The 25259-nt window shown below is 32.5% G+C and overlaps 1 protein-coding gene and 1 pseudogene across 1 annotated transcript; both read right to left on the bottom strand.

The window, feature by feature from the left end:
- Positions 1–1330: 1330 nt before the first annotated feature.
- LOC138910414 (uncharacterized) lies at positions 1331–2076 on the bottom strand. The gene has a single exon (XM_070201652.1). It carries the CDS (start codon positions 2074–2076, stop codon positions 1396–1398), a length of 681 nt encoding a protein of 226 aa, XP_070057753.1. The 3' UTR covers positions 1331–1395.
- A 377-nt stretch (positions 2077–2453) lies between these two features.
- Positions 2454–3638, bottom strand: LOC138910413 (uncharacterized; annotated as a pseudogene).
- Between the last annotated feature and the right edge of the window lie 21621 nt (positions 3639–25259).

Raw genomic sequence — 25259 nt, 5'->3', positions numbered from 1 at the left:
GTGGGTATAAGTCATGTTTCATGTTTTTCCAAACCAAATTTCACCCAAAACATATGTCCAAACACATTTTCATCTTCAAACCAAACTTCACCCAAATCAGATTTTTCAGAATAAATTTGAGAATCTATGGCCAAACGCTAGCTAAATCCCTAACTTTTACGGTTAGCTCATATTATAGCACAGTAAAGTTAGATTGATCTGTAGTAAGATAGATGAAGCTAGTTTTCTTCATGTTTAGGATGCTCATCTAGATTTTGTACAGTGCAATGAACTTGAACTATGTTCTTTGCATAGATTAGCTCGTATTTGTTATGTCTTCCTTATCACTAGTTCTTGTATGTACTTGATTGTTCAAAAAATTTCTATTTGGTTTAGCCGATAAATCGTCCGATAATCGTCAATTCGATACCAATCCGCCAATTATCTTATTGGATGGCTAGCAGATTACTATATTTATAATCCGATAAACGTGAAGCCAAACCGTTAAGCGTAATTATCCGTCTGATTCGCCCGATAAGCACCCTAGTTAGGTGCTTTTAACCATAACAAAGGAGCGTGTGAGATGAATAAAATTATTTCATTTTTATCGATAAATTTTAAGTTGAGCCTTGAAAATGAAGAATATTTGGACGATTCATTCACTTTTCTTATGGGCGCGAATTCGAATTAGTCATACCATTGATCTCGGGTAATGAATAATTAAAAAGGAATCGATAAGAGAATTGATTCTAAACATTAAAAGATGCTTTGACATTTAAATTTGTATGTCATTTTGAAATGGAAATGCTTAGTTTATGTAATTTATGTAAAAGGATGAAATAGAGGAGAAAAAAGGAAGATTATGTTTTTTTATTTGATTAATATTTACGGCAAGTCGGCAACGGCCGGTGGAAATATGATAGAAGGAGAAAATCTACCTTAGAACTTAGTAACAAGACTCACTAGTCAAATTCTTATCTAATCTATTAGTACTTACATAGTGAAACACACCTAATATTTACCTGAGATCTTAATCTTACCAAATTCTTATATCTCTTTCGTATTGTAAAAGATATTAAGAAAGTATAAATAAAGTCATATCAGTGCTTACTTAGTAAAAAGAAGAATTAACCTAAATAACTATCCACTTAATTAATTAAACTAAAAATAGTCGGCGAATATATAATATATGTATAATCTATATATAATATATGTATAATCAATGTATACCAGCTAGAAAAAGTAAACAATAAAATTGGTTGGCTATTTGTGTAAGGACAAGAAGCAGTTAGAAGAAGAGGTTAGGAGAGTTAAACAATCGCCAGAACAATATCTTAGGAACAGGGGCGGCCCGACGTATTTTGGGGCCTAAAGCCAAATTTTAATGAGGGGCCTTAATGTTTTAATTTTTTTTTATTATTTGAAGTCAATTTTTCTAGCTTTTTTAGATGCAAAGTTACTAATAATTTTCTTATAATCAATTTCTCCTAATAAGTCTTTCTCAATTGACAATATAGCTAACCCATTTAATCTCTCTTGAGACATTGTTGATCTTAGGTAAGATTTTATCAATTTTAATTTTGAAAAACTTCTTTCCGCTGAAGCAACGGTAACTGGAATTGTTAACATTATTCTATAAGCAATATAGGCATTTGGAAAAGAATCAAGTCTCTTTATTTGATTGAGTATATCGATTAAACTATTATCTTCTACTTGTACTATTTTTCTTAATACTTTTAACTCAGAAAATAAATCTAAACCATCAATATCGGATTGATTATTATGCTTTAAGAAAAATTCAAGATTAAGGCAATGTGTTTTTAAATTTCCATCATTTAGTGATCTTAGTTTTTTACCACTAAATAGAAAACCAAAAATATTTTCATATGCTTCAAATTGTTCAAATCTATTTTGAAGTGAAACAATAGCCTTGTCTACAATGTATAAAAAGTAATCAACTCTAAAGGACTCTTCAAGAGACTTTGAGATTTCATTAGCAACATTCTCATCAAAAAATTTCTTCCTAGATATCACACGTTTCTTACGAAATTCGGATTCAATATTCATTTCAAATGCAATTTCTTTGGCAGAAATCATAGCAGTTACAAATCCTTCTTCTCTATATTTGTTAAAAAAAAGAAATCAAACCTTTTAATTGATCTATGGCAACATCAATATGCATGTCTTTTGACTGCATACTTTTGCTAACTGAATTAACAACAAATAATATATCATACCAAATAGTCATACCCAATAAAAATTTAAAATTTTCGAGTTCATATGTTACTAAGGAATTAGCTTCACTTTTAGTTTTTGGATCATCACTAATTTCTACTAATTTCAATAAAGCATCTCTTATTTTTGGAGTTTGAAATCTTATTGCTTTAATACTTTCAATACGACTTTCCCAACGAGTTTGTGACAATGATTTAAGAGTTAGACTAGGTACACTATCCTTTAATACTTTCCATCGCTTAAGATGAAAATAGTGAATATATACGTTGTACCACTCCAAAAAATGATATAGCTTTTGTACAAGAATTAGCCATATCACAAAGTAATAAATTTAGATTATGACAACCACATGGTGTATAAAATGATCTAGGATTTACATCAAGAAGTCTTTTTTGCACTCCTTGATGTTTTCCCTTCATATTTGACCCATTATCATATCCTTGCCCTCTTAAATTATCAATATCAAGTCTAATATTTTTTATTTCATCTATAATAACTTCAAAAAGACCTTTTCCGCTTGTATCATCTACTTTTTAAAATTCTAAAAAATATTCATCAATTTTTATTGGAGTTGCCGAAATATCCACACTCCGCAGTATAAAAGACATTTGTTCTTGATGACTTGTATCTGGAGTGCAATCAAGTATGATAGAGAAATATTTTGCTTCTATAATTTTTTTAATAATTTTATTCTTAATTTCACTTGTCAATAAGTTTATCAATTCATTTTGTATTCTATGCCCAAGGTAATGACTATGAATTTCATCATGCTTAATTCGTCGAATATGTTCTTGCATGACAGGGTCAACTTCTGAAATCATTTCAATTAAACTTAAAAAATTTCCATTATTCTCTTGATATATCTTTTCATTTTTTCCTCTAAATGCTAAATTATTTTTTCCAAGAGTTTTGATCACGGCAATAATTCTTGACAATACATTTTTCCAATGCTCTCTATCTCTATTGATTTGTTCTTGAACATCTTTATCGATTGTTTTATCTTTTTGCAGTCTTATTTCTAAATCAATCCATGCAGCCATGTTAATAATATGTTCATTTGTTGTTTCATGAGTTTTGAGCTTAGTACTAATATTTCTCCAATCATTACTACCTTCACTAGCTAGTTTACTACTACAAGTTTCGGAACTCAAACTAAACAACTTACAACAAAAACAAAATACTTTATCTAAGTCTTTAGAATAAACTAACCATCTTCTATCATGTCTTTCACCATTCACCAATTTTTGAATATAATGTGTAGTAAAAAAATGTCTTGAAAATGTATCATTCGAAAAATTTGTGTCAATTATTCTAATTGGCCCATTTTCTACCAATAGATCTCTCAACTTTGTATCTATATCAGTCCATTGACTAGGATCATATATATATATATATATAGGAGTTAAATTATTTATTTCATTCATAAGCATCAATGTATTATTTTGAGGATCTATTTCTGGCTTGTCACTTACTTGTTCTTTTTCTACTTGAATATTATTAATTTTTGAATTATCTAACTCAACTGAATTACTAACTTGGTCATCTAGAGAATACTCTCCCAACTTTTCTGATTCAAGATTTTTATTATTCAATAAAAATTTGTCAAGAGCACCTTTTTGAGATTGTATTAGATTTTGAATTCTTCTTTTTTTTCTTGAGTTTTTCATAACCAGATTCACACTTTCTATTTGACATACTTATCTTCTAATAATAATAAATAATCTAAAAATACACTAAATAACAAAATATTAAATTTTAGATGAGAAAATAATAAAAGATAGAATAATAGAACCTGGTTAAAAAACGGATAGCTTGATATGAAATTAAATTTTCTGTTCTAGTATGCTTGTTGTAACTTGTAAGACTTGAATCATGAAAATAGAACAAACAAAAACACTCCAAAATAAAGCTTTGATCTTTGGCTATTGAAGAATGAAGAATGGAGTGTGATTAATTGAAGAATGAAGAACAAAGTATAAAAAAATAATATAGTGGTATAGTCAATAGTGTTACTCACGTTAGGTATAAGTTGAACCGTTGAAAAATGAAGTAAAAACAAAATATAAAATATAATATAGTGTCATAGTTATTAGTGCACATTGCACAAGTTGTCTACTTGTCTTCACTTTGCTCAACAAAGTTTTGTGAGTAAGAACACAATATAATATATAATATAATGGCATAGCTATTAGAGTATTAGTGCACAGTGCACAATTGCACAATGCACAGTGCACACGTTCTGCTTGTGTTCACTTTGCAAACTTTGAGAAAGTTGTGGACTCGTGGTCCACTATTTTAAATTTGTGTTTAAACTTTCCGTTTCATTTTATATATTTTTTAATGTATATATATAATATAGATATAACTAAAAAATGGGGCCCCCATAAATGTGGGGCCTAAAGCAACTGCTTTACCCGCTTTATGGATGGGCCGCCCCTGCTTAGGAAATCGCTTCAGAAAATAACACCTTAACACTTGATGTTTGTCTATCTCCAATTATTTTATGATAGAAAGGATATTCTTATTACTTGGGCCGCCAATTATGGGCTTGAACTGGACCTAGTTACCAACTCGGGTTTCTCCTCTCGGTGAGAAAAAGGGTCCAATATGTGCATCCAATGTTAAAGTTTATGGGCTTACTTCTAAGATTAAATACACATAATGCGGCTATATGCTGCCCCAAAATTACTAAAAGTCCATATTAGGGGTTACATATATTCATTAGATCATAGAAACTCATTAATGATGAAGTATAATATATAAATAAATTGTTGCTCAAAATTTGATGCTATGAGATGTTGATATTGTATATCCATAGTTAAATAATTTGAAGAAAAAAAAACGTTTTCCACATAATTAACAAGAAATATGAAAATCCAGTTGAAGCTAACTCACTTGATCTTTGCAGATGATCCCATGATCTTCTGCAAAGGTAATCTGGCATCAGTTACTAGGGTGGTTGAAGCTGTAAATCATTTTAGTGAGGCAACAAGACTTATTGCTAATCAGGATAAATCAAATATCTTCATTGATGGGGCATTGACAAAGGAGCAGTTGATAGCAAAAACAGGATTCACCCAAGGTTCTTTTCCAATTAAATATCTTGGTCTTCCCCTTTCATAAAAAAAATGGAACAAATTGGACTGTATTAAGCTAGTAGATAGAATAACCAAGAGGATAAAAACTAGCTACTCAAAGCAACTTTCAGATGCAGGCAAATTGCATGTGGTTAACTCTGTGCTGATTTTCATTTACAACTTCTGAAGTACAGTATTCATTTTGCCTCAAACAGTAGTTAAGGAGGTGGATAGAATATGTAGGGATAACCTATGGGGGCAGTGGCGAATTCGAGATTTTAAAGTCATGGGTGCTAATCGATAAAAATTCCAAAAGAAGAGAAAGAAGGATTTTAGTTGTGGGTGCTCATCAATATATATGTAAATATTTTTATAATTGCTTATGCAAATTTACTACATATGATCAAAGGTAATGGGTGCTTAATCACCCATAATTGCATATGTGGATCCGCCACTGATGGGGGAGTACTGAAGACAGGAAAAAGCTGGCACTAGTGGCATGGAAAAGAATATATTTTCCTAAAAAGTATGGAGGGCTGAATGTTAAAGGTAGTAAACTATGGAATGTGGCATATGTGGAAAAATTATTATGGCAACTGCTCAATAATAAGGAAGCTATATAGGTGAAGTGGATGCATGGTTTGTATATGAAAACTGATACCAATATATGGACTCATAAAATTCGAGCTGACTGCAGTTGGTATTGGACGAAAATTAACTCTTTGAAGTATGACATGTATACGTGGTATGTACAAGGTGATTACACTCTGAGTAGGGGTGGTGGCTATTCTATAACTAGGAGCTATATTGCATTATTAGGGGGAATGCAAAGACCATATAACATATCTGATATGGAGTAGGGTAGCACAACCAAAACACAGGTTTTTCTGTGGCTTGGAGCTTAAAGGTGATTGCTTACAAAGGAGAGACTGGTAAAGTTGCAGATACATGTAAAAACATGCATTGCTGCTTATGTGAAAAATAAATAACTGAAACAAATCAGCGTCTATTTATGGAATGCAATTGGATAAAAAATGCTCGTGCTAAGGTTCTGCGATGACTTGGTGTACAATTACAAGAAGGGGACATAACGAGCACACTGGACAACATTAAAAGAAGCGATGGAAATAATTAAAGAAGGAATTTGATTGCAACAATTATGGGAGTTGTTTTCTAGCATACGTGGAAGGCAAGAAATTAGAAGATCTTCAAAGGCGTAAGTGTAAATACTATAGAGGTTGTGGAGCAGATAAAAAAGAAAACATTAGTTAGATTAAATGATATACATATGTCACAAAAGGCAAGTAGATGTAGAGAATTCTTGAGGAGTATCACTGATGTATAGAATTTGTGTTGAGGCTAAACATTCGTAGTACCATTCTTAGAAGGAGATTATGATGTAAGGTGCTCTTTAGGTATAATAATTTGGTTGATCAATGATAATATTCACAATGTTACCAAAAAAAAATTCAATTAGACAATAAAATCTATATAATGGAGGGACATTAGCCAATGATGTGGCAAGTCTCTTTAACCATCATACACATTTTTCTAGTTTCTCAAATTTTTACTTCTTTCATATTTTTTCCGTTATTACAAAATCCAAAAGGCACTTCTTCAATTCTCTTAATTGCACCTCCTCTGTCACGACCCTAATTTCCCTCCGTAGGATATGGTGACGGCATCACAGCACCTAGTATCTAAAACTAGGTAAGCCTAACACTTACTGAATTAATAGCAAAATTCAACCAATAACTGTTAAATATGAAATAAAAATCTCTATACAAAACTTACAATCCCAAAACCGATAGTACAAGTCATAAGCTCTACTGAGTTTACTAGAAGATCTATATGTACAACTGTTCCGGTATAGAAATAAACAGTACAAAGTAAAATTTCAGAAGGTGATTTCGAGGCCTGCGAACACAACAGCAGGTATACCTTGAGTCTCCACAATTATGCCTGATCACCTAGCTAATGGTCAACAAACTCCGAGTACTTGTATATGCACAAAAATGTACAGAAAGCGTAGCATGAGTACACCACGATGGTATCCATTAAGTATCAAGATTAACCTCGGTAGAATAGTGACGAGGGACAGTCAAGACACCTACTAGACTTAATAACCTGTACAAGTATAAATGTGAAACTAACAGGGAACACTATCAATCTAAAACTAAGTATGATAACAATAATGAAACAATGCTGGTAATAGGAAACTAAGAGCAGCAATTAGCAACGAGATACAACAGGTAATAACGTCGTGGAGTAAGATGAATACAGTTTAAGTCTGATGAAACCAAGTAAGGAAAAACAAGTAACACTCAATAAGAACAATCACTTTCTCACAAGATTTGTTCAAGGACTTTCCCGAGGTACTTCACCTCATAGTCACATTTCACGGGTCCCAACTCATAAACCCTAATCACTTAGCATCTTATACCCACATTACAATTCATAACCGCATGGGTGACTCACATGCCAAGGGAGTGATAATATCTCATACCCGCGTGGACAACTCACGTGCCAACAATAATAATGACCTTGACCACACAGACAACTCACGTGCCATAAGAATAACTTTCACATAGAATGCAAGTATATGAGAATATATGTAAATGATCAATAGACATCAGGGTTCATCTTCTCAAACCGATATGAGTGATTAATTATGTGTATGCTTGTGCAAGTGTTCTATCAAAACTCGAGTCAACATGTAAGAGTAGAGATGACAAATGGCACACAGGAAACAACACAACAAGACGTAAAATGCATTACTCACACCAGGTAGGCACACCACTACACAAATATCAGCACCAACAATACCTCCAGACCATCACAAGTCATCACAAATCATCCCCAACATAGCCCACCTTGTCTCGCGCCGTGCGTAACAATAAAGTAAATATCCGCCTTGTCTTGCCACACGCGCATAATAATATATCCACCTTGTATCGCCACGTGCACAACCCACATATATAGCCCGCCTTGTCACGCCGCATGTGTAAATATCAATAATAATAATAATAATAATAATAATAGCACGGACAACTCACGTGCGAACACTCCAACAATCCTCTCAACAATATCACGTGCACCAAAATATAACGACACAATATAAGGTCTTTCACCACATGTGCCCATATGCCACAACTTTTCCTTAAAACAATTTCAATACCACAACCACGCATAGCCCTCGGCTCAACAACACTGAGTACAACATCATCAACAATAATAACACGAGAGTACAACAAGTAAATCAACACAAGAACTTCATAACACTAAGGAACGGAAGAACGAGCTCACAAAGAAAGACACAACAAGGAATAATGGTCTCAACAAGAATAGCTCAACAAGGGAAGAGATAATGTGCAACACTGATTCCACGTAGGTACATCTCGACGATAAGAGAGATAGCATGAATCAATGATTCTAAATAAGGATAAGTCAATAGTGAAAGGCATAACAAAACTTCAATTAAGGTTAAGCAAATTACGTAAAGGATGACGATAACTTCAATTAAGGTTAAGCAATTATAGAAAATACAACATAAATTCAATTAAGGTTAAGCAATTACAGAAAAGACAGCATAACTTCAATTAAGGTTAAGCAATTACAGAAAAGATAACATAACTTCAATTAAGGTTAAGCAATTACGGAAAAGACAACATGGTAGTAAAAGAGGCAACAACTTCAATCAAGGTACATAAGAGTTTAATTGGCAATAAGGGTAGAACATGAATAAATTAATTCTAAATAAGACATGTAAGGATGAATTTAGTAAATGGAGGATTTAACATGATAAAACAACTTCATATCTAATGAACATAAGAACCTAAGAGCCCTAAACGGTCAAAATTTCTACAAATAAGCCCGAATACGTACTCATCATCTCGCGTACACGACCTTCACATGACCCAATTAGCACAAATGACTAACTCCTAAGGGGTAGTTCTCCCACACAAGGTTAGGCAAGTCACTTACCTCAAATCACACTAAATCAATCCACTAGTAAGCCTTTCCCTCGATTATCCAACTCCGAACGGCTCGAATCTAGTCAAAATAACTTCATACGATAAATATAAACTATAGGAAACTAATTCGAACAAAAAAATTACGATTTTACAAACAAATAAAAAGTCAACTCGGGCCCGCGCCTCAGAACCCGACTAAAATTATAAAATCTAAATACTCATTCGATAACGAGTTCATCCCTACCAAAATTACTAAATTTTGACTCTAATTCGGCCTTCAAAAACCTCAAATCAAGTTAGAAAAAATTTCTATTCTAATCTCCCAAATCACAAAAATAGATGTTGAAAATAGTGTTAGATTCATGAATAACGGACCAAATCAAGTTAAGATTACTTACCCGAGTCCAATTTATAAAGTTTGCCTATGAAAATCGCCCAAACCGAGCTCCCCAACTCTAATTATGTTAAAAATGGTTAAACCCCCATTTTTAGAAACCTCCCAAGGCAAGTCGCATTTGACAACTGAGATTTATAAATCGCATTGACACCTGCGATTTGCCTATGTTCCCTCAAACACCAAGAAAATATTAGTCTTTTCTGACACGAAAATGGGCATAACTCCCTCATACGACCTCAGAATGCACTGATTCTTATTGCTATGGTTCTGTAATTACGATACGGATCTGATGGTTCAATCGAATCATAAATCAAAGGTTGTTTGCACAATGTGGTGCCCTTTGTGCCAAAAGAAATGACGTCGAAATATCAAATAAGAACGCGGCACAATCCAAACCCATCCAAAACTCACCCGAGCCCCATGGGACCCCAACCAAGTATACTATCAAGTCCCAAAATATGATATGAACTTGCTCGAAGCCTCAAATTTCCTCTAACAACACTATAATTACGAATCGTGCATCGATTCAACCCTAAGAAACTTATGAACATCCGAATTCCAAAACTAATGTCGATTCATATCAAACCAACTCCGATTGACTTTAAATTTTGTACACAAATCATAAATGACAGTACATACCTATTCCAACTTCCAGAATCTGGATCCGACCCCGACATCAATAAAGTCAACTCACGGTCAAACTTTCCAAAATCTTTCATTTTTTCCAACTTTCGCCAATTCATGTCGAAACGACCTACGGACCTCCAAATCAATATCCGGATACTCTCAAAAGACCAAAATCACCATACGGAGCTATTGGAACCATCAAAACGTCATTTCAGAATCGTCAACATAAAAGTCAAACTCCGGTTAACTCTCACCGCTTAAGCTTCTAAAACAAGAATCCTTCTTCCAAATCAATCCCGAATCATCCGAACTCGACCACGCACGCATGTCATAACACATAATACGAAGTTGCTCGAGTCCTTAAGCCACCGAACAAGATGTTAATCCTCAAAACGACCGGTCGGGCCGTTACATCCTCTCTTTCATTCTATTTCTCCTACTATTTCTCCCATTACTTCCCTAATAATTGTAACGGTTGCACCTTACGTTTTTATCTTTGATTTTTTTTCAACAATCATAACTCTTCAATTTCCTTCAAATATGCGTGCAATTTACTTTCCTCTACCCTTCGCTTACCTCCTATTATCGTCGCCCATCTATATGTTTTCTCAAAAATCCTTCTGTTGTCATTCTTAATGCTCAAGAAAAAAAAATCCTCTTATGAACAGAAGGAAAAAACCAATTAAGAAAAGACTAGAATAATGACGCCGGAGAAAAACGGATACATTATTAAAGAAGAATAGAAGAATGAAGCTGGAGAAAAATGAATATGACAATAATGTCAGTGGTATGGAGAATATCAGTTCCACCACCATCATTCTAAACCTTGAGTTTTACTGTGAAAGTAGTGTCGAGAAGGCCAAACATTAATCCATCGATTTTGAAGGTAATTAACAATACTTTAATATTTGCATTAACAATTATAGAATACAACACCATAATATATGCACTAGGTTTTTGTTTGTGTCGTAGATAATTGAAAACTGTTATTTTATAGAGTCAAATATACTTTGAATCTTGATGAGTACAAATCACATCTTGCTACGAGGGAAAAACAAAATAGAACCGGTTTGGTTCATTCTTTTCTTAAAGTATATTTTTAAACTAATTTTTTCTTTAATTTTTTTGTTGAATATTCTGCCTTGCGAATTAGTGAAATGCATGATCAACTGTTTGTAAGGCAATTAATAATTTTTTAGTCATAAGATTTGCACAAAGTTAGTTTTGCTTCCTTTTCTTATTTTAAGTTTTTTGTATCTAATATTTTTCTCTATTTGAATGTTATGTAAATACCTTAGATTTTTATTCCTAAACGTGTGTCATTTTTGTTAATATAATGTTACAATTACTCAATAAAATAAGCATCTTATAAAAGTGCTTAGAATAATACCTTATTTGATTTTCAAGTTTAAATTGTGTTTATAAATAAAGGGTCAGTTAACAAATAATATATTGTACATATATTTCTTAATTTTTGCTGAAAGAAAATTTTGAGATGATAAAAATAGAATATATCTAAGAAAAAGTTAGCTTATAGTTTCTCATTAAAAATGACGAAAAATGGGGGGGGGGGGATTTGACCACTCCTGCATCTTTTGTCCCTCATAAAAAGTATATTTGATATATTTTATTTAAGTTAGAATATGCATTTAGAAGAGAGAATATAAGGAACTCTTACTTTTCTCAATCATAATATTCTCTTCAAATTTATAATTCTTTTGTTTACTTCAAAACATTAATTTGTTATCTACAAGGTATGTACCCTCTAAGAACATGATGATTGCAATACAAACAATTCAATATATGTTGCAAGACAAGAGACGGTAGTCTTTCCTATGATTATTTGATGCTAATAAAAAACTTTATATTTTATTTCTATAATTTTCATCTTCTAATATACGACTAATAATAATTTATATACTCTTACTTGTGTGCTTAGTAGTTTTAAATGAAAATTTATGCAATTTGAATTCTACTTTAAATAAGCAAAATTTATGAACTAACAGGTGAATTAACCCAAATGTATGTTTTATAAAAGTGTCTTCTTTCTCACGGCAAAAAAGGAATGATATTTAAATCCATGATTATTATTCTATTGAACTCTTAGTAAATTCATTAATGTTTTTTATGATGAATAATTTACTAGTTCTAGTATAATGTTGTGCTTTTTTTTTTGGGCAACATTAACCCCTTCGGACACCAAAAACAACATTCTCTGGTTTACCGTGAACACAATCTTTAACAGTAAATATGCGATACATTTGGATCATCAAATTGAATTGCAAAAAGTACCATCAATTCGAAAATGAAATTACTTAATCAACAACAAGATATCACTCACTAGTATAAAACATTTCACTCACTTCAATTCTTGCGAAAAGGACATGACACATGCTGGCTTTGCAATCTTGTGCAATAGCCACGACAAACAAATCGGTGTTTCATTTCAAAAATTTGTATAGGAAAATGAATAGGAAGTACGAAAGAACAAACTAAATCGTAACAACATTTTAAAGGCTAAATAACAGTAAACCAAAGGAAATTTTACTAATGGCCAATTCCTCTCGGACTAGGGCCAGAATCTGCTTGATTTGTCATGGCAACATCAATGGATGAAGAAGAAATAGAGTTATTTCGATTCTGATTAAACCATTTTGATTCGCTAACATTGAATCTTTGTTTTTCTTGCTCAGCAATCTTTGGTGGCGAAGAAAGATGATGGTGGTGGTGGTCTTTGAGTTTCCTCGAACCTTGAACTTGGAGTTGGAGGAAGGATACAAGGACGAGAATTACTAGGATTATTCTAAGATGTTGTTTCATGATTTACTTAACAGTTTTTCTGTCTTTTGCTTTGATCTTCTTGAAACTAATTGTGTTATGCTTGTACGAAGAGATGAAGTTGGTGTTTTATAGAGGGATCACCATATTCACCAACTAGGTCGTGTGATCAGGCACTTTGACTTCCATGCAGATTTGTCGGAATTCTTTCAAACAAATCCCAGTAAGAAGAATTAAGTACGTACGCACCATTCCTTTAATTAACTTTCTAGGCAGCTAAATTCTAATCTATATGTATATACTATGCAAAATTTATTTGCAGCATTTCAAAAAAAAAAAAGAAAAAACCTATGCACTGACAATGTATATAATTTATTATATTGGTCAGTATTTTTAATCGATTGTAGGAGATTGTTTACTATATTTATAGGGATTTACCTATTATAGTGGTCATTATAATCTAATGATATAAAAAACATATATAGTACTATCAGTGCACAAAGGCTAATTATCTCTAAACTCTTTACACAAAAAGAACGATTAAAAAAGATTAGAAGCCAAATATACTTCAATTATACGTCACATGCAAAGGGAATTAACATACAACGTCTCACCTAAAAGATGATCGGAGAGTTTTCACTCACTCGTTTTCGCTAATAGTCGATTCTATAATATCTTTTCCAAAAGGATTATTATGGCATTTAACCTATCTGCTAGCTATTGAATTTGGATTGTTAGTGGTTATACCAACAAAAATTATCAGAGATCTTGTCATGTGTCCTATAAAATTGGAAGTAACATTTAAGCACATATTACGCCAACCTGCTCTATGTATAAGATCATATATTCGGCCCAGCTGGATATCCTAAAAAATTGTGGTATTACAGTATTCCTAAGAATTTGCAGTCTAAACCTATTACGATACCTTTTTTTTTGGTCTTGGTAAAGACGTTTGAAAAGAAAAAGGAGAGCATGAATAAAATCGTTAAACGTTGAAGTCCAAATTAAATTCTTTTTGCAACTTCAGCTTAAACGTTTTTGTTAAACTTCAACCAAATATCATCCAAATGCCTATATATATATATATTCTCTCTGTCACTGGATATATAAGATTATTAAAAACTATTTAATAAAGATTTCGTACTACTTCATCTAACGCTTAAAATTAACATTCTCGTTCCGTGATAGTGGGATTTAGTAGTTGATAATATATAGTAATATAATAGTATGTCAGATTCGATAGAGAATAACTAATTCTTTGGCGGTACTCTACAGAATTAAATATATACAGTAATACTTTATTTTACAAAACCCCCAGTTGGATTTAAGGAGGAATTTGCTAGAGGTACATGTGATGCACAATGCACTCGATTAAAGAAATAATATGTTATTATTATAAGTAAGAACAGCCCGATTAGTCACCCTCGTGCTTCGCAAGTAGGAAAAAAATTGAGATCGTAATCTTGGGATGTGAGGGTTCACGCGTTGGATGGAAAATGTTAGCAATGAAAAATGTTAGCATCAATTTGATCATATTTTCGAGTGTATAATTAAAAATAAAATAAAAGTCAACCTATGTTTTCTGTGAAACTCAATTAAGTGTCCTGAAAAACTTACCCTTTTTTCTCTTTTGATCATGGGTGAAGCTAGCCTGGGAGGTATGCTTTCAACCGAACCCAGTGACTTCGGTCCAACATCTGTATTTGTTTTAAATTTTTTATTTAATATGTATAAATTATTAATTTACAACCTGTTAACTTAAAAGGGATAGAATCCAGAACAAATATGCGCCTCGGTCTCTTATGTGTGTAAAACTTAATTAGGGTTGTAATGGGAGTCAGTTTCGTTTATCCTTGCATTGACATTGTTAACCAGTATTAAGTGATCCGCTAGTGATTAATTGACCTTAACTGTGATGATCACTTCAACTTTACACTTGATTTTGAAGTTCCCTTATAACCAACTAAGTATTTGATTAATTCAGACTAAGCATTTTGCTATTGTGTAATCACTAATCAGGGGAAGGTGGATTGGAGGAGAGAATATATAGTCAAATTCAAAATTGACAGTTTTCTTTAAATAGAGGTTATCATCCTAACATTAACGGAGAATTAAATGAATTTGGTAAAGAGAGTTGAGTTCTTCAATAAAATACTGGAGCAAGTTACACCAACTCTTTGATGCAGTATTTCGTCTTCTTCTTCTTACCAAAATTTTCTCCAGTATTTAAATAATGTATATTACAATGCAAAAGAATTCGTAGTGTTAGTTTTTTCGACAATAATAAGTTATAATTAATCATCTTTTTTCAATTCCCAATGTATGCTTGTTGTAGAAATTCCTTTAATTGGCGTTTTGGCTCTTTAGGCAAAATGGAGGTATAAATTTCTATACATTATGGGGTAGATGGGAAATTATATTCCTCTAATATCAAAATGATGATATTAGTAGATGGGATAGCTAATAGCCTAATCCTATGGAATATCTCAATCTACGGAATATCCTTGTCTTCCCACAATTGAACTAAGAGCTTACAGATATATATGTTAATCTCTTTTTCCAAATCTTAACCGTTCAAAGAATGTTTATATTAATATATTATAGTACGTTACTTAACAATTTATTTCATGTCGCTAATAAATGCTAATTATGTAAGATTACTTGCAATTGTTTCTACTGATATGATTCTGTGAATATTATCACATTATCATTTATCAATGATGCATAGAACTTGAGGTATAATGTCTTGAATGTCAAGTCAAATTAAAGTGCAAGCTACAATTCGTCAATGCAATGGGCATAGATTATCAATTCACCAAGATAATTAATACTTATCTTTTCCTTTTCAACTCGACCTCATCAATTTGACCAATGTGACTCCAATTGGTTAATAAGAATATTTGTTCGATAAATACGGTGGCACGCTATGTTAAAATTCTAGCTAGGGATTTCAAAGTAGAGGCAATGGCAAGAAACATGCTTTGAATTTTTAGTTGGAAAACTAAGTATGTAGGGTGATGTTGGAACAAATATAGCAAATTGCCTAATATTCAGCTAGCTAGTCATAATGTGTTATGTTGAAACCGCGCCTCCGTTATCTTTGCTACTATAATTTTGTTCAACTTTTGACTTTAACAATTGGTAAAATTTGAGCTTCCGTTTATTAAACCAGTTCTGTCAGCAATTTAATTTGTTAAAGTCATCGGCCTGAATAAATCAGTTTACACCCCCTTTCCTCAATAGAAGCATATTAGAATTAACTCGTTGTAATTTAGTATCTGTTCGACTTTGGAAAATTAATTCATTTAAATGTTTACTATGGTGACATCATCACCACAATTAAGTTTTCATCATGTTGAATGCCATAATAATGACATTATAGTCGAGTCTGTATTTCATAACAAGAAACAAATAGAAAATATTATAGATGAAAAATCACCTACCACTCTCAGTCTCAGAGTAAAACAACGAAACATGTTAGGTGAGAGTTACTAATAAATGTTTGATTTTACCAAAATAAAAAAAAAGGTTACGGAAGACATATGCTGATTTTGGGGTAGATTAATTATCGACTTACCTAACTGCATATAATTTTATATAACGTGTCATAATGTGCACTGGAAAAAAAAATTTCTCAAGCCCTCAACAACCTTAATTTATTTTCTTAATGAGAGCTAGGCAAAGCGCTATTGTGAACTAACGTTAGGGTAGGTAAGGCAGTTCAAGGAAAAAGTAGTTAAGGTCAACTATGCTTATTCTGTTCAACAATATTATCAACTAGAATTAGAATAAAGCTTCTTTCAGTGATTACGACTGCACAAGTAAATCATACTGTATGTCCCCTTAATATGCACAGATAACCAAAAGCAGAATAGGTCAAATAATTTTAAAAAAAAATATTATCCTCAAACAATCTCTTAGATTAGTTTATATATATTCATATTAGTAAGTATACTCTTTTTTTCTTTCAGAATTTCCTTAGACTCTTTTCATTTGATCAAGGTATACGACTGTCTAATGAATTTAACTTTTATACATTAACTTTACAGTTTACACTATCAAAGTTAATTTTAAAGATAATTACAACTAACCGTTTACAAAATATGATACGGATAAGTTAAATCCTTGTATAATTATGTATATTCTTCCATTTAATAGTCTTCCAAAAGCATTGGTTTACACTTCTTAGTATCTCTTTTTTTTTTTTTTTTTTTCAACTCGTATCGGAGCCCAACTAAATAATGATTTATGCTGAAGAATCTTACATTATATGGTAAAATTAACACTTCCTAACAAAGTCAGCTTTTAGTATCAACAATTCATTTACACCAATGACTGAGCCACCTTATAACAAGGGGTGTCAACTGACACCCATTTGCGAAAAAAATTACACTGTATAGGTAAGTAAATTTTTTTTATATGCATAAGTACTAGATGTTGACGCCCTTTAAGAATTCTTTACACGTCAATATATATAAGTTAAAGCCTCATATAATTATATACGCTCTTCCATTTAATGGTCTTCAAAATTATTGGTTTACACTCCTTAGTATCATTCTTTCACTACTAAAAAATTATCAAAATTCGTCCCGAGCATACCGACCGAAATTGATCGGAAAAGAAAATCGACCGAAGTCGGTCGAAAACAAAGTAAATTGGTCGAAAAATTCAAATAACAAATTGTACATAAATATGCCGACCACAATCGGTCGGAAAACGTGATCCCACAAAAAAGAAAGTTTGCTTTATCTGACACAGTTAAAAATTTCGACCAACTACGGTCGGAAAATGATCAATATTTGACCAAAACCTAGTCAAACTTGCATATTATCTACCAAAGAAAAGATTAATTAAAATTTTTATAGAATACCGACCTATGTCGGTCGGAAATTCTAATTTTTTTTTCCTGTCCAGTGCTGTCAATTATTTTTTTCGATAATAAAAAAAATAGTTTTAATATATTTATAAAGTTACCGACTGAAATCGATCGGTATTAGTGATCAAAATGGTCAAACACGTATAGATTATTATTATTTACAATATACATATATATAACATCCTAAACTGTATATATATTTACACACACATACATAATTAATTAAATATTAAATAGTACCTATAATTTGGATCTTGGCTAAAACCGACCGACTTCAGGCATACTGACGGACTTAGTAAATTAAATATTGAGTTTTAATGTGGGAATGATCAAGTCTAAGTATGGGCATCCAATATGCTATCACATTTAAAAATAAAATGTATAGTGCTATAAGATGTAGTGCTATATACTCGGTCAAATCACACGATTGGAGAATATATATATATATATATATATATATATATATATATATATATATATGTGTGTGTGTGTGTGTGTGTGTGTGTGTGTGTGTGTGTGTGTGTGCGCGCGCGCGCGCGCGCATATACAATTAATTAAATATTATATAGTACCTATAATTAATTTGTATCTTCACTAAAATTGACTGACTTCGATCGTTTTTAAATTAAATAATTTTTTTAAATTTAAAATTATATTACCGACTGAAGCTCTTGTCCGGTTGTATGATGCACCCTATGCGACTTGGAGTGATTATCCATCGGAGCTCGTGGGGCAAAATTTTAACCAATTTAAGGTCTTAATATAATTCTTATTTATTTAAATATTATATTAATAATATTTTGATCTAACGTTACACACTTTATTTGCAGACTAAGTGTTCCTGGGAGGACCGGCATAACAATATCATTATTGCATATTTTGAGTTCAAATGTCGTAAGAGACTATCTGATTCCTTTTGTTCTGCTCGGAAGAAGAATAAGAAGCCTTCATGGGTTCTACCGCATTTATGGGAGGATCTGCTGAGATAGTGGGCCACTAAGAATTTCGAGAAGATGAGTAAACAGGGAAAGAAGGCCCGACCATCTGAGAAGGGTGGTTCCTTGTACTGCGTGGGTGCAAGAAGCATGTGGACTGCGAGGAGACTACTAGTAATTCCTTAAAGTATTTAAATCTATTTTTATCGAACTATATTTATATATTTTAATTTAGTTAACATGTTTTATTATATTTGCAGGAAAAAAATATGGGAGAAAGATGACGCATGATGACTTCTTCATGGAGACTCACATCCGGAAGAAGAAGGCACCGAAAGATCCAACTAGATGGATCGAGGACCAGGCGGAGACTATAGATGTAAGTTTCATAACTACTATAACTTAAAATTAATATTTATAATATTATATAGTTAATAATTTTCTATCTTCTAAATAAAGGGTCGCTACATGACTACTGTGGAGAAGTACAGTCAGAGATTGCCACCGAATGAGCAAGGCGAGCTACCTTCCATTTCAGACGAAAAAGCGCAGAAGATATGGTTGGATGTTGTCAGTGGTCCTAAAAAGGGGATAGCATACGACTTTCCAGAGAGATCATTTTGGCGCTACAAGACTGGAGCGCAAGGTATAGGGACTTCCGCCCAGGGTGAGGCACTTAATAGGTCGACTCTCTCGGCTATGGAGAAGAAGATTGCAAAGTTGTCAGTAGAGCTTGAAGAGGCAAAGGCTAGAGAAGAAAAGAGAGAAACAATTTGATAGTCTTCAAAGTCAGCAAGAAAAGAGGGACGAACAATTTAAAGTCCTTCAAGGTCAGCTGGCCAATCTTCTTGCTAGTAGTTTTTGATTTTCCGGTCTCGTGAGTCTTCCCCAAATGCTAATCCTTCCCGTCGTGATCCTTCGAACCATGCCGATGTTGAAGCTTCTAGTAGTGGAAATGGAGATGATGTAGTACAAAATACTCATTGAATGATGTTTGAAGTTTTAACTTGTGAAACATTTTGTTGTTGGATTTTTTGAAAATCTATAAATATTGTTAATATAGTTTTGATAGATGTTATTGTTGTTATTGGTTAAATGACAGCAATGTAATACTGTCATTGTAGGTTGTTATTGGTTATTGGCAGGTGGTGCAACTGTAAAACAGATGTATTATGCAAAACTTTTACCTAAAAAATCGACCGCATACCTACCGAGGTCGGTCGAAAATGTTAAAAAAAAATTCCTAGAAATTTAAAGTCAGGCGGTAACAGCAATAATTTTTTTTCAGGTTTTGAAATTACCTATCGAAATCGGTCGGATTTTTTGATTTTAAATTTAATATATTTTAATAATACCAACCGATTTCAATCAAACGTACAATTTTAAAAAATAAATAAATTAAGATATTGACCGATATCGATCGGTCACTACTTTAAAAATTATTTTCTAGAATACCGACCGAATTCGATTGGTATATTTAGTTTTGTGTCAGATTATTTAGTCAAAGGTGAGTTGAAATTACTGACCAACTTCGGTCGGAAATATCGGCCGTCTACGGTCGCCAAACGTTAGCGGCCAATATTTTTTCGACGTATTAAATTCAGTCGGAAATCAGTCGATTTTTCTTGGATTCTGATTGATTTCGGTCGGTTTTTTCGGATGCTTTTTGATAGTTTCTAGTAATGTTTTAATTATTTTTCACCCAGTGTTCGATACTCGTATTAAAATACGATTAAATCTTGATTTGGGTCGAAAAATCTTATATTAGGGGTATAGCACCCCTAACAAAGTAAACATTATTCTTAGTATCAAGGATTGGTTTACACTTCTATATATTTAGGTACTAATTAATACCAGTATGCAATGAGCACCGTCTTGGCATATAAAATAGGAGCTTTCCACGAAAGTTACATCATTCTACTCTCCATATAGGCTATCCTTTTTCACAGGTTTTCTTGTCATGCCACCTGCCATCAAAACTGGCTGTCTGCCCCTCTCTTTGGAATTTTCCGTACTAATAAGAAATTGTAACCCCAAATGCAATAGGAATGACCAAAACAATAGAGACCGCGTACGTAGAAAAACAAAGCGCACACGCATTTAATTTCTTCAATAAAAATTTCTCGTGTGAAATGAAACCCATCTGCTTTAGTTTCTTCAATGCATAATATATTACTACTCATTTACGTATGAGATATCATCATCAGTGAAAAGTCTACATTCCAACTACACACTAAACATTCTCCAAAAAAAGTTAAAAAGGCCTCCGCCTTCAACTTCCAACCTCACCAACTCGGTCCTTGCCCCACAATCTTCCAAGTAAAATTAGCCGAAAGAATTGTACAAACAAAGAAAAAGTAAACTAGTCTCTCTCCTCTTTAGTCAAAGGTGATCTTTTAAGTATCGAATTCTTGTTCAAAAAGCTCTTCACCGTCCCTCTCTTATACTTAATTTCTCATTATAAATACAACGTACAGCAGTTGTAAAATCAAACTACTCCATCGTCAACACTTCCTACACACAATTATACACAAATTAACGAACCTTTTCAAGATTCATATATACAGTATCATGGCTGCTAGAAAAACTTCATATTTCACGTTGGTTTTTCTTGTTGTTTTGATTATCATTGCACAACTAAGTGGTGGTGTCCATTGCCGAGCACTACGAGAGTTAAAGAAAAACACCATTTCTGAAGATTCCAGTACTGTCCCAGTTTTTGGTGTTTCTTCCAATGATTCTAAGAAAAACACTCAACGTTCAGTGAAAGACATGGCGTTTATAATGGTTTCTGGACCAAGCCGGAAAGGTCCTGGTCATTAGTCAGAGGATAATCTTATACTCAATCTCAAACTTTAGACACTTTCTTATTTTTTCTGTTTCTTTTTTTTCTTTCTTATTAACATGTTTTTGCACGAAGGTGTTAAAGAATTCATAATCATTGCTCTACTAATTCAGGAGCCATTCTTTCATTTTCTCAGAAAATAAGGAAGGACGAGATAAATACTGATTAGAGAAACATTTGGTTGTAGAGGTATATTGTAATTGCAAAAGATACGAAATGAAATATACTTTATTTGGTGTTAATTAAGATTTCGCTTTTTATTTGTTCGGAATATAGCTATGACAATTATTTTTGGGAGAATGCGCTATCTTCTTCCACTGCCTCTTACATGCCAATGGTGATCGGATGTATTACACACCAAGCAGCATCAAAACTAAAAAAATTTTCAAGGGTGTTCAAATTTGAAAGAAGTAAAAAATATTTCTGACAAAGGGTGTTCAATATGTGTTATATACCTCTAAAACGTAATATTTTACCTATATACACAGTATAATTTTTCGACGAAGGTGGTCAATTGACCACCCTTATAACCACGTGGCTTCGCCCCTGACAACAACATACCTAGTGTATTCACACAAGTAAAGTCGGGGGAGGATAAGGATAGTATATACACAGATCTTACCCCTAATTTGTGGAGATAGAGGGGCTATTTTCGAAAGACTCACGGCTCAATAAATCAAAATCAGAGTTATGAATTGGCTGTATTATGATAGCTATGAAATATATGCATTTCTGATTTCAGAAAATTTGTGTTTTTGTCCTTCATTAGTAAGATGTATTATATCGGTTCAAGCTTCTTGCTATAAATTGTTTTTTTTTTTTTTTTTTTTGCATGGAAACCACGATGGGTTATTAATAAAGACAGAAGGCAATATCGGAATTACTTTATTATCCTTGTGTTATAGCGTTAATGCATTTTTAATTTCTCTACTTTCAGAATTCTAAATACTTCGTTCTTTTTAATTGGATTTGATTCGCCCTTTCAACTTAGATTTATTCTATCTCAATAGATTAATGATGCTCTCAATTCTCTCTCCTTTCTATTGAAAATCAAATGTGAACTTTTGGTCTCAAAACCCAAAGTAAAATTTAGGAAAACTATGACCCTTTAACTATTGACTTCAAATATTTATGTATATCTTGGGATGTTTGACCAGCCGAAAAAATTTCAGCATGAAAACTTCTAAACTCATGTTTTACTTGTGTTTAAAGTTTAATCCAAACATAGTCTCTCAATTTTAGATTTCAACACAATGTTTAGCTGTATTTGCTGTTGTTCGACTTGTGATAACCATGTAAGGTAAGTATAAAATGACCGACATAAAAAAAGTATGAAGAACATATATATATATATATATATATTATCAATGCCGGCTCAAGGGTAAGGCATCCCAAGCAATTGCTTTAGGCCCACAAAGTTTAGGTGCCCCATTTATTTTTACTAGTAGTACTTTTTAAGAATTAATATTTTTTTAGAAAAATTGAATATTTTGAAGTAAAAGATTAAAAAAATTTAATAGGAAAAAAAGAAGAAGAAAACTTTGATTTGTTACTGATGTCGACCATAGAGATATGAATAATCTGAAGCGTGAAAAGTATTTATAATTTTTATTTAGTGAAAATTTTTTAGATCACTAGGTGATAAGAATCTAAGAAAAGTCACTTTGAGAGATAATTTAGACTTATTTTTTGAATTAAAAGCATTAAAGAAAATACTATAAGTAGAAATAATACCCTAATCGATATACCCAATCAGCTAACAAGACTTGAAAAAGTAAGACTTGATTCTTTTTCAAATACCTATATTCCTTATCGAATAATGTTCCTATAATAGTTGCATTTGCGGGAAGAAGTTTATTAAATTTTAATGTAATACAATCTTACCTAGGATCAACAATGTCTCAAGAGACATTAAAATGGATTAGCTATATTATCAAGTGGAAATGAATTATTAGAATAACTAGATTATAAACAAAATATTAATAACTTTGCATCTCAAAAAGTAAGGAAAATACACTTAAATTAAAAATATATAAGATTTGTTTTTTTAAAAGAAGGCCCCTCATCAAGATTTGGCTTTAGGCCACCAACAATAGTGAGCCGCCCCTGCATATTATCTATTAAAAAATGGGTTGAATAATGAGCTTTTTAAAAACGGGTCAAATATGGATAAGAACCATATTATCCACTTAGAAAATGGATAAACAATGGATAACTAATGAGTTTAACTTTTATATTTGCAAAACCTCAAATTGAGAGTTTGGGAGACTAGGAATTCTCCCAAAAGTGACATCTTCAAGAAGTCATGGATAATATAGATATCCATAATTCCATATTATCCACCGATTAACCCGTTTTTTATCCGTATTAAATATGGGTAGGGTCGGATAATTATATCCGTTTTTGCATTACACATTTTCTACCCACCCGTTTGCTACCCCTTTATTGGACTATAATAATCTGTTAACTAGAACAGCCGAGTTATGTGTAGCAAAGTTCAAGCAAATCATTCTTAGACTTGACTTACGTGAAGCATGAAGTTGTACAATATTTGTGAGCATGCACGTTGCAGAATCCGAAATATTCTGCGACTTATGGCGGTGTAAGTCAAAAGTTAGATTTCGTAGTTGGTACTGTTAGTTTTTCCACCTGCTAAAGCTGACTTGCATGTGCAATGGTTCATAACAAAAGAAATTGCTTGTATATGCATAGCATATAAAATATACAGAATGCTAAAATTTCATGCTATAGAATAGGAACAAGAAAATTTTCATACGATTCCAAAAAGTCCAGCTAAACTTTCCTCCTTCAAGCTTTACAAGGAAATTATTTGGCTCAACAACAAGACGTAAATGTTGAACTTTGAAAAGTCGCTCTACGTACATGCTTATTCTTATGACCTTACCACGTTTCTCAAATTCTTAGTCCTATTCTAGGGATCCAATTTAACTTAGAATAGTTTTACCTTTGGACCAATAGTGCCTTTAGCCTTAAAAGTTTGACTTATTTGTCAGCACATAAGTGGATTTTTGAGTAATGGGTCCTTGGTTGCAACTTTTGCTCTGTTATACTTGGCCAATGCAACTGTGAAATTATATTTTCAAAAAATGTCGGGAGTCTCATGGACCCAGCAATCAGAAGTTTTGTCAGCCAAATGACGGTAATTATGGTTACTTGGGACTGCATGGTTCTCATGGTAAAATTAAGGAAAGCTCCTGAGATTAAATCTAAAATATCCTTCTTGCACTTTTTTGAACACACAAACTGAAAGAGAAGGAAATAAAAGGGGGTTGTAATTTGGATGGTGGATATATAAAACCTTAGGAAAGAGAGAACATAAAAGGAAGATGATAAGGCCGGCCCTCCGCTGCTACAATTCAACCTGCACCCTTTCTTGGCTACTCCACAAGCATAGCAAACTCTCAAGCAAATCAAACATGCCAAGCCTCAAAAGTCTAGATAAGATGAGCAACAATGTTGCAGAGAGAGTGAGATTAATATCCACATTGGAATATCGGCAACTACTCATTATGCCA

The sequence above is a fragment of the Nicotiana tomentosiformis genome, chromosome 4 (assembly GCF_000390325.3).
Source record: "Nicotiana tomentosiformis chromosome 4, ASM39032v3, whole genome shotgun sequence".
NCBI lineage: Eukaryota > Viridiplantae > Streptophyta > Magnoliopsida > Solanales > Solanaceae > Nicotiana > Nicotiana tomentosiformis.
Note: the sequence above shows the minus strand (reverse complement) of the source record. Positions and strands in the feature narration are given on the sequence as shown.

Excerpts from the sequence above, each read along its gene's own strand:
- LOC138910414 (XM_070201652.1), bottom strand. The coding sequence starts at position 2,076 with ATGATTTCTGCCAAAGAAATTGCATTTGAAATGAATATTGAATCCGAA.